This window comes from Astatotilapia calliptera, chromosome 12 (genome assembly GCF_964374335.1).
Source record: "Astatotilapia calliptera chromosome 12, fAstCal68.1, whole genome shotgun sequence".
Taxonomy (NCBI): domain Eukaryota; kingdom Metazoa; phylum Chordata; class Actinopteri; order Cichliformes; family Cichlidae; genus Astatotilapia; species Astatotilapia calliptera.
The window spans coordinates 33,444,571-33,455,963 of record NC_137433.1 but is presented as its reverse complement, the minus strand read 5'-3'; the positions used below and the strand labels follow the sequence as shown (position 1 = coordinate 33,455,963).

Genomic DNA, 11,393 nt, shown 5'->3' with positions numbered 1-11,393 from the left:
ACAGAAAAGTTTCAGATCAGGCTTCTCAGATTTCTGCCTGCAGGCCTGCAGTGACGGCTCTTGACCTTAAATGACAAGAAATGAACACATGACTGTTCTGTGTTTCAGTCATCAGCAGTTCATGTTGCACATTTCATTTACTCCAAGAGATATTTTAGTGTTTTCTCACATAGAAAGAAATTGATGGAATTGATCAAAGATTGAAAGATGAAACAAATACATTCACAATAATTTACACAAAAATGTAAAATAAACCAAAGGAAAGAAATTCACTGAGATCTCACTGAACTACAATGAAAAGTTCTAAAAGTCTAAAACAGGTTATTATCAGTTGTTTTGGCATCTCCTGCTTTTCCAATATTACACAAATCTCAGTGAAAGTGTCTCTGTGAGTGCAGATGTGAGTCATGTCTTCAGGGTCATAGAAGGACACCTCCCCCCTGTCATAGTCCAGCTGGACTCTGATCCTCTGGAGACTCTTCTTCACTGTCACAGTCTGACCAACAACATCAGGGCTGCACAGTGGGGACTAAAATGGCACTGATGCCTCTAATAAATCATCATTCTGTTTGAATTATCAACGATTAAATAATAAACACTGTTTTTTGTGCAGCCCTACACATAAACTACATGAAGTTTCCTCCTCTTACTTTCCCCTTTGTCTCTTATTGACACTTTAGATTTCTTCTGTATAATAATATTAATCCTTAAATTCTCTGATTCTTCAGATTATTGCTTTATTCTCTTAGGTGATGCACGTGTTTCTCTAACTTCAACAAGATGTGTTAATGTGTTACCAATAAAAGGACAGTTTGAATACAGTAAGAATTAAACAATAAAAATTAAGAGATCAAATTTCCTTCGATTTTTATACACAAATCAAAACGCAGCCAGACTTTGATATTTTTATTGACAGAAAATAATCCAGGAAATCAGTGAACTCATGTTTCCGACATTTTCATCATATCTGCTCTGCAGGTGTAAAACAGGAAATCCACAGTTAACAAGACCAAATGCTGAATGTGCTGATGTGATCTGGAATATGAAGTGAGAGTTCACAGAAACACACTGGAACAAACAGCAGCTCCAACTGTACAAATGTTCAACAATTATGAAATAAATGCTTTGGGTCAGTCAGTAGCAAAGAAAACAGTGTCTGTATCTGACAAAGCAATTTACACAGAACTTAGGAACAATAATGAACTTTAGTTTGTATGAATACAACTGAATAAATGTCAGACAGTCAACATTATTCTGCAATGACACATTTTAAAGAATAACATGGCTGAATTATTATGACAACCTACACAGTTTGGTTTATTTTGCAACATAATGGAGAACATGCTATAAGAAACACATTTAAATGAAGCAAATCACTTAAATGAATCACTGACAGTTAAGTTTTAAAAGATGACATTAGGATTATTTAAGTCAAGTCTATTTATCATTTTGAAACCATTAAAACACAAATTGTCACGATGCTGTTATTAGCTGATATGGATCTAAATAACTGATGAAGGAAAGGAAAGTGACATTTATCAGTGCTTGTTCATCAATGTCTGACACATGGAAGTATGTTCAACTTCGCACTGTTTAAATGTGTAAAAACTGTTTCATGAACACCCAATGACTTGAAACTGCTATATATTTGTCAAAAAAGGAAAAAATCAACCAAAAAAAGAACAAATAAATATAAAGTTTTAAGGACCTTCAAACTGAATTTGCAAGAAAACAAAGCAAAAATTACTTTTATCATTTAATTTTACTGTTTTGAAAATGATTTTTATCACATTGTATAAAATGCTTCAGATACTAATGTTTCTTTCTACAATTTCTCACATAAATAAAAACAGGAGTTGTCTAAATTGAAAAACAAACAACCACAAAACAAGCTGTAACTAAAAGGATGAGATGAGAAAAAAAGTTCACAGAGACCTTGTTGCAGTTTTCAGAGAAATCTCAGTCTGACAGATTTTGATATCAGAGGTTTTGGTGTCTCCTGCCTCTCCAATGTTAAAAAATGGGAAGAGTTTCTCAGTGAAAGTATCTCTGTAAGTGTAGATCAGAGTCATGTCTTCAGGGTCATAGAAGGACACCTCCCCCCTGTCATAGTCCAGCTGGACTCTGATCCTCTGGAGACTCTTCTTCACTGTCACAGTCTGACCAACAACAATGTATTTTCCACTGTGATAAACTAAACACCAGATTCCATATTCTGTTGAAGCAAAACGCTCTCCCTTCCTGTCAACTGACTCTTTAATTAAACCCACAATCCAGCCAGGATGGTCTCCCACCTCCACCTCCCAGCTGTGTTTCCCTGAGCTGAAGCCCTCAGAGCCAAAAACAGTGACACCATAAGTGTTTCTCTCTGGATTATCAGGAAGCTGCTGATTTGTGTCTCCAAGTCTCACACTGGTCAGATCATCAGACAGATAGAGCCAGCGGTTTGCAGTGTTTGGGTCCAGAATGACAGGACTGAAGTGGACCTTCTCCTTCATCTTCTCCCACACTCTGAAGGACAGGTTGCCCAGGTGTTTGGCCACATCTATCAGTGCTCCTGAGACCAGCTGTGGATCTGACACTGAGCTCTGGGCTCTGCTCTGAGTGTCTTTATAACTGCTGAGGAATGGCACGCTGTGTTTCTGCAGCTCTTCTTCAACAGCAGAGATGCTGTCTGACAGAGAGGAGATCTGCTCCTCAATCATCTTCATCTCTCTGCTGATAGTCCTCCCCTTCTGCTCCTCTTCCTCCCTCAGAGCTGCCAGTCTGGACTCCTCTTCCTCTTTCAGGAACTGCTGGAGCTTGTTGAACTCTGCTCTGATCTGCCTCTCTGTGGACAACAGCTGCTTCTTCATGTGTTCCCTCACTTCATTGTATGTTTCCTCCACCTGTTTGTATTTGTTCCTCTTGTCCTGCAGAGACTTTAAGTCAGATTTCAGCTGCTCCTTCAGGTCACTGACTGCTTCTTCTACAGGAACCACTTTGTGACTCTGGTGGAGAGAAAACTCACACACAGGACACACAGCTCTCTGCTCGTCCACACAGAACAGTTTAGGCTCTTCCTCATGCTTACTGCACACCACTATTAATTTCTTCTCTCCTTTTTCTGTCTCAGATGATCCAGATTTCTGTCTCCCAGCAAATGAGTCAGCAAGTTCTTTTAGAGCAAAGTTCACATAAGGATAATCCTTTGAAGATTTTCTTTTACAAATGGGACAGTTTTTGTTTTGAGTTTGTTCCCAGAATTTCTGCAGGCAGCTTGAACAGAAGCTGTGGTTGCAGCTCAGAGACACAGGATCTCTGAAAGTCTCTGAACACACATGGCAGCTCAGGTAATTTTCCAAAAGTCTGACTTTCTCAGCCATTTGATCTTTAAGTATTATTAACTCACCAAATTAATGTTTCTTGAACTTTCTGATTAAAATCCTCCAAACGTGTGTTCTTAGCAGAGATCTGACTCCCTGTAATGGCGTCTCAGCTCTGTTTAAAAGTGTCGAAATTTACTTTCATTTTCACGAATCAAAGTGACGTGGTAAACTGAAATGTGCATATAATATTTGTATTCGCTAGAGGGCGCTGTCACAGTAATTCAGATAGTTTCCAGGTTGTGCTTCACAAAAAACAAAAGAGTGAAAATTGAAAAATCGTTGACTTCTCTAAGTGTTTTTTTTTTTTAACTAAACAGATATTTCAATAAGGAGAAGGAACTGAAGATGATTTATTATATAAGAATTCAACTATGCTATGTTGTGATTAGACTACGACAGCCCATCAGGATGAAAGCAGGATGAAATCCCAGCTGTGACAGGAACCAGCCGGTGTCTTTTGTCCTCTGTGTGCTGCTGTGATGAAATGAGTCATGCTTGATAAGTTTATAAAAATGTACATGATTGAAACTGATGAGTGTAATGTTTTGTTAGAGTGAGAATTCACTAACTTTGAAGCAGAGTTGAGTTCAGACATTTAGCATGAACCAAACTGCTCTGGTGAGTTTGTATTGATGCACATTCATTTTAGTGCTGTGCCTTGTTATACCTCAGCAAAATGTTAGAATAACTGCTGTGATGTTTATAGTCAAAGGAAGAAGCTATGGTACAGACCCTTAGTACCATCATCACTTTTCTGCCCCTTATCTGGTTACATAAACAAATTTTAAAAAATATGAATAAAGTATAAAAAGTGTCACAAAGACTATGGCTCAGGGCAGACTGACTAAACAAATACTTTGTTTGCTTCTCCAACATGTCAGCAGGTCTGTCCTCAGGACTAATAAACAACATTCAGTCTGCAAAGAGGATAAAAAAAAGTTTTATTCGTTTTTAATTAATAATCTACCTTCCTGATCTCTTAATAATCTTACTGACTTTAAATTTCCAAACGCATAACAAATGATGTATTTAGAGCCAAAGTTTATGGAAATACTAAAGAAAAAAATGTTTTATTTGTGTATTTGCAGTTTTTAGAGATGAACTGACAAAAGTGTTTTTGCTTTACTTAGTGAGTAACGGCACAACTAACATGTAATGAGTCATATATAATAAAAATGTGAGAAAGTGGAAATAAAATGTTGGAAAAACATTTTTACCAGAGAAGAAAATATGAACTTTGTCTTGTGAGTAAATATAATATACAAATAAATAGCAATATTATAAAGTTGGAGCTTCATCAAACATCTCTGCAGCTTTAAATTTACTGTTAAACAACATAAGTTAGAGTTTATAAAGATGCAGATCAGGTGTGAGAATGTAAACTTTATCTATGATTACATTTGATTTCTGCCTGGTAATGTTTCACATTGAGGATCAGACCAAAGTGAGAATCAGTGACTCCATCAAAGCAAACTGCACAAGTCTTCTCTGATATGCAGTTTAAGAGAGTTGAGGTTAAATGTGAATGCAGGTCTGAAAATAAAAATTTTAAATGCAGTTGCTTAAAATAAACAGAATTTTATAAAATCTGATTATGATTATTTCAAGAAAACAGCTTCAGCACAACAAGAATATTTACAAACCAACAGAAGCAAATAATCTTTTATTCTAAGGAGTCAGTTAAATATAAAAAGAACAATGAAAGTGAGTTTCCATGTTAAATAAAACTAAACTAATGACTGAATGTGTCTAAAAAGCTGATTTTCAGTCAAACACAACAACAACAGAATCACTGAATTTGATTTATTTCACTTCACAGACACATTTTGTGATTTTCAATAATCAAAGAAACCAGTTAAAGAATAACATTGAAGTTTCAAAATCAAATTTTAAACCTGATTATAAATCATCAGAAGATCCAGAAATCATTCAAACGTTAAGCGACGTCTGCTGCTGATTGCAGTTAAAAATAACAGAAGAAAGACGATTTTTAATCCAATCAATCTTAGTTACACTGATGAGACAGTTTCAGAACTTAGAAGTCATTTCTTTGAATTTGGAAAACTTTAAAGTAGACATGTTTCTATAAAATGTTATTTAACTGAAAAAAAGATGCTGACAGGATAATTTAGATCTTGTAGTTTTAAAGTTGACTCTTGCTGATGTGACACAAGTTTAATCATTAATCCTTCTTTGAAGAAGTGTCACAGTTTACTGTTCACACTCAACAACTTTGAAAAGCAAAGAAATCATCATTCAGATTTTAAAATTATCAAAATATTCACATGAACAACATCAGAAATAGTCTGAAAATATTAATTTAAAAGAAACAAGAATATAAAAAGCAAAAGTTTTTTTTACAGAAACTCGAGTGGCTCACAAGATTTTTTTATTTTTATTTTTTATTTTTTTGCCTGTCCCATTTGGTTCTTTAGCCATCAGAATTGTTGTCTGAAGACCAACAAGGATACCCAATGGATTTACTTTGCCAAATGGATCATCGTGGCATTGCCGTATTGGTCCATTTGGTCGATCTTTGTTTTTATTATTTATTATATTTTATTTTCAGATGTTACAGACGGGACAGACATGAGTGAGGGATAGGAAAGGGAGAAAGAAAGAGGAAGGAAAGGAAAAACAGAAGGGGAGAGGGACAGTGAGACAGGGGGGGAGAAAAAAAATCTCCTGGATCACCTGTTGAGAGAAAAATAGAAAACAAGCAAAAAAAACAAAGCAACATACTAAACACAACACCATCGCATTAATCTAGCTAAGTGTAAACAGCAGTAAATACTAAATATTCAATGTTGTTGTGCAGCACACAGGACAGATGTGCTTCGAAGTAGCGGCCAAGAAAGGTGTAATTTGGGTCTACGAGCAGTGAACACCCGTGTGCATACCTGTGTGGATCAGCGCGCTTGTATTCCAAAGGTTTCTCCATGTAACGATCTGCTAGGGAGTGTGGGGGGGCCACAGCCCCGTCCTCCAGGGTGTGAAGCGGGTATGGAGGAGATCAAAACTCCAGACATCCAGAGGCCCCCAGAACACAAGAGACCATGGAAGACCAACAGAGGGGCAGCCGCGCCACTGTTCCAGTAAGAGCTGAGGAGAGTCCCAGATGAGGGTTCACTCAGCAGCCGCGGAGCAGAAGCCAGGGGGAGTTGCAGTGACGCGCCCATGAGCTCCGCCGGCCCCCAACTGCGCCTGAGTGACCGAGCCCCAGGCCGAGAGGCCGGGGGCACCCCACCTCCGAAGGGGCCCGAGCGAGCCCCAGGCCCCGATAAGCAGCCGCCAAGGAGTGAGCCGGTGTGTACCTGGACACCCACCCCCAGACACAAAGAACCACCAACGCACCGACACCTGAGGGAGTCCGCCACCGGCAGGGGAAGTGGTGGTGGGTGGAGATAGGCCTCCAAACCTTGGAGGGCCTGAGGTGTCCCCAGAGAGGTGGCGTCTGATACCCAACCTGACATATAGACACAGACATACAGGCACACACAGACACAAACATTCATTCCCACCCTCATGCTCTCATATGCACTCACTCCACACTCAACCAACGTGGAGACAGACATAAAGAGACGCTGTACACACGATCACACTCCCCAAGCGTACTCTACAAACCGGGTCTAGGTACCCTTGCCCCTGGAGGGGGGAACTGCACCCAGACCCAGGTGGTGTTACCCTTTTCCCTGCGGTGGGGAGAGGCAGACCACCCCGACTCCGTAGCAGCAGGGAGGCCCCACACCCCAGACCGCAGTCGGACGGCCAACTCCTCCTAGCCCTCCCGCTCCAGCAGGCCGCAGAGAATGGGGGTGGGAGAAGACTCCAAACCTCCCTCCACCCGCTCATTGTAGTGTTGATGCATGTGTGTTCTAAGGTGCATTTAAAACCCAGGAGGGCATGGAGCTACCTGCCAAGGAGCAGCAGGTAAGCGCATAGTCCCTCCTGATAGCCCTTAATGTCTAAGTGTATTTAAAATTGAGAGGTGGGCAACAACGCCAGGGGTGAGGTGTACACCCTGATGGTAATTTGGACTCCGTGATTGTTCCCACCCCCAAGATCCTAAATGTATGTGTAATGAGAGTGTGAATAATGTGAATGTCTAAGTTGTGGGATAAAATTGAGGCAGAGGCAGCCAGAAGGGGACAGAAGGGGGGGTAGCCTCCTCTGCACCCTGGTGACATACCCCTACTCCAAGGCCCTGCATGTGTGGGTGGTTGTGGTGGAGCGGGAAGAGGGAGGCAGCTGGAGATGGGGAGGGAAGGAAGGGAGGGGCAGGTAACCCCTCCCTGGGGCCAGCTCCCCTGCTGACCCCAGTAGGCACTCCCATACTCCGCGACCCGCCAGGGAAAGGGGGCCCAGGCCCAACCAGACCGGGGCCCAGTGCAGCAGCGCCCCCCGGCCCCACAGAGCCCGGGACAGTCCACTCAACCCCACCACAGAGAAAACTGCACCCACCCCACCATCCACTCATCTTCCAGACTACATAAGACAGTAAACGCCCAGGCTGAGATCTTCCTCCACCTCTCCTGTATCTCCCCCTCCTGCAGAGAGAGTTCCTGAAGAGAGGAGAGCTCCTGCAAGATGTGACCATCTCCCCCACCAGTTGAAGATCCCCCCAGGTGGCTCGACGCACCGGCGGCACCCTGCTCCAGGGCTGGGCCCCCATGCACCCACCCGCCCACAACCCCGGCAACACACCAACCAGGACCCAAGCCCCCAAGGCCCGGCCCGGGCCCCAGCCCAGAGACGGAGCACCCCCAGAACCTCACGCCCATCCCGGACCCACCCAGGGCCAGCCAGGCTACCAGGTCAGTAACCCACGTCCATCAGCACAGACCCTCCCCTAGCCCCGCTGCACGCAGCCGCGAGGAAACAGCTCACAAGATTTTCACTTGAAAAAGTTTCTTTGGTTTTCATTGAATTGCTAATAGTTTCATTAATTCAACAAAATAAAATAAAACCTGATAATGAAGTTAAACAATGTGATTAATAATTTCACTAAAATTAAGCTGCTGCTGGACTTAAAAAACAAACATAGAAACAAACAACAACAAAAGAACAAAACAGTTAAAATAAAGACTCGCTTTACAATCAAATCTCAGTCTGACAGATTTTGATATCAGAGGTTTTGGCGTCTCCAACATTTCCAACACTGAAATATGGGAAGAGTTTCTCAGTGAAAGTGTCTCTGTGAGTGTAGATGTGAGTCATGTCTTCAGGGTCATAGAAGGACACCTCCCCCCTGTCATAGTCCAGCTGGACTCTGATCCTCTGGAGACTCTTCTTCAGTGTGAGAGTCTGACCGTCACGGTTAAAGTATTTTCCACTACAATACAATAAACACCAGAATCCACAGTCTGGTGAGCCAAAAGACATCCCCTTCCTGTCAAGTGACTCTTTAGCTAAACCTACAAAATAGCTAGGATGGTCTCCCACCTCCACGTCCCAGCTGTGATTCCCTGAGCTGAAACTCTCATAACCAAAAACAGTTATGTAATAAGTGTTTCTCTCTGGATTATCAGGAAGCTGCTGCTTTGTGTCTCCTTGTCTCACACTGGTCAGATCATCAGACAGATAGAGCCAGCGGTTTGCAGTGTTTGGGTCCAGAATGACAGGACTGAAGTGGACCTTCTCCTTCATCTTCTCCCACACTCTGAAGGACAGGTTGCCTAGGTGTTTGGCCACATCTATCAGTGCTCCTGAGACCAGCTGTGGATCTGACACTGAGCTCTGGGCTCTGGCTCTGCTCTGAGTGTCTTTATAACTGCTGAGGAATGGCACGCTGTGTTTCTGCAGCTCTTCTTCAACAGCAGAGATGCTGTCTGACAGAGAGGAGATCTGCTCCTCAATCATCTTCATCTCTCTGCTGATAGTCCTCCCCTTCTGCTCCTCTTCCTCCCTCAGAGCTGCCAGTCTGGACTCCTCTTCCTCTTTCAGGAACTGCTGGAGCTTGTTGAACTCTGCTCTGATCTGCCTCTCTGTGGACAACAGCTGCTTCTTCATGTGTTCCCTCACTTCATTGTATGTTTCCTCCACTTGTTTGTATTTGTTCCTCTTGTCCTGCAGAGACTTTAAGTCAGATTTCAGCTGCTCCTTCAGGTCACTGACTGCTTCTTCTACAGGAACCACTTTGTGACTCTGGTGGAGAGAAAAGTCACACACAGGACACACAGCTCTCTGCTCGTCCACACAGAACAGTTTAGATTCTTTTTGGTGTTGATTGCAAGACATTTCCACCATCTTCTTTTCTTTTACTGTCTCGGATAATTGAGCTGTATTTATCCCATCATACTTATCAGCCACTTCATTGTGATCAAAGTTGGCCAGATGGGTAAGAGAGTGCATTTGATCTTCCATGTCGTTTGAGGGTCTCCTTTTACAAATAGGACAGATTTTGTTTTTGACTTGTTCTCAAAATTGTTGCGGGCAGCTTGAATAGAATCTGTGGTTACAGATCAGAGACACAGCATCTTTGAAAATCTAAGAACACAAAGTGGATTAAAGTGCAAAAGAAAATAAGTCTTTTGGGCATTTTCTCTGTTTTCAAATGAGAAACTCACCAAATCAAAATTCCTCGCAGTTTTCCTCCTACTGTCCACCAAGTAAGTACAGACTGGTAACAGACACCAAACCCTGTAATGACTACTTGGTTTCAACAGTCTCTTCAAATTTCATCTAAATCATTCATTGGTTGATTATTAACTGCATTGTGCTAGCTTTTACTACCCTTATGGAGAATGGGATCTGTCCCAAAACAACCATAAACTAACCTACTGACTCAAAACTCTCGAGGATCTTATTTTGGGGATAAAATTATTACTTTTTTAGTTTAAGTTTGTGTTTTCCAAGCAAATGTCAAACATTTGTTTACATTATAAATCTCCCCTTTTATTTTAGATTGCAGCTCTTTCTTTGGATGTTGCTTCACAGCTTTTATTGTCCTCCGGTTGCAGCCTTGATGTCAACAGTTATTACCTTGTGTATTCTTATAGACAAAGGAGTTCTTCATACTTCCCTGTGGTTTATGATTTTATTTTTTTTTTTTTGCAATAAGTCATTGTATAGGCTCAGTTCCAAAAAAGGCCAAATTTCAATGTACAAACTTTTTTTAAACTTACTTTTATTTTTAAAAACAAATATTTTTATTTTTAAAACAGATTTTAAAGTTGGAGGTTTTTGCATCTTTTGCCTCCAAATATGAAAATAATGGAAGTGTTTCTTTAAATGCAGGTCTGAGCCCTGTTTTCAATTGATATTTGTCCTTTTATGTTCACAGACACATCAAACTGGAGCCAGGCTTCTCAGTTTTTTCCCATCTGACATATGAAGTGAGAGTTTAAAGAAACAGCAGCTCCAACCAAACAAATGTTTAAGGATTACTAAAGTAATGTTAGTACTGAATCGTTATGACAGACATCCATCTAGATTCTAGATGGTTAATCAGCAGAAAATCACTTATCATTAAAAAATTAAAAGATTAAAAAAAAATAAAGGTTGATTAGCTTCCACTTGGATTTAACCCCACCAGCATGGACCTCTCTGTATGGTATTTGCATATTCTCCATGTCCAGAGTCTCTCGTCCCATAACAGCTCAGATAGCAGCAGTCCCCACCATCCGCCCACCCCACATGGATAAATGGAAGAAAACGGATGGATGTTCTGAGATTTTAAAAACCACAGAAAACAAATATTTGTGAAAGTCAGATTTTATTACATTTTTTCTAATCTGTTGGATTCCATTGCTAACTCCAGTATTAGTACTCATTAACTGATTACACTTAAATGTAGCCTGATGCCTTTCAGTGCATGTGTGGCTGAAGAGCCCTAATTTTTTTAATTATTATATAGAGCTTGAGCACTGTTCATCAGATACATTACATTTCCATGTTTGTTTCCACCAACTCTAGATTTGCCCAGAATTTTTAAAGAGAAACACAAAAACATCATAAAAACATTTATTGACTGAGAAAATCAGCGATCAGCGATTCTCTTTTTTCAAATGAAACCTTGCCTTGAAC

The 11,393-nt window shown here is 41.0% G+C and overlaps 2 protein-coding genes across 2 annotated transcripts; both read right to left on the bottom strand.

Annotated features, from left to right (window-relative positions):
* Nucleotides 1–891: 891 nt before the first annotated feature.
* LOC145432463 (E3 ubiquitin-protein ligase TRIM35-like) lies at nucleotides 892–3,469 on the bottom strand. Its single transcript, XM_080309424.1, has one exon. The coding sequence runs from the start codon at nucleotides 3,363–3,365 to the stop codon at nucleotides 1,926–1,928; it is 1,440 nt and encodes a 479-aa protein (XP_080165550.1). The 5' UTR covers nucleotides 3,366–3,469; the 3' UTR covers nucleotides 892–1,925.
* A 4,974-nt stretch (nucleotides 3,470–8,443) lies between these two features.
* LOC113033172 (E3 ubiquitin-protein ligase TRIM7-like) lies at nucleotides 8,444–9,746 on the bottom strand. The gene has a single exon (XM_026186643.2). It carries the CDS (start codon nucleotides 9,729–9,731, stop codon nucleotides 8,466–8,468), a length of 1,266 nt encoding a protein of 421 aa, XP_026042428.2. The 5' UTR covers nucleotides 9,732–9,746; the 3' UTR covers nucleotides 8,444–8,465.
* Between the last annotated feature and the right edge of the window lie 1,647 nt (nucleotides 9,747–11,393).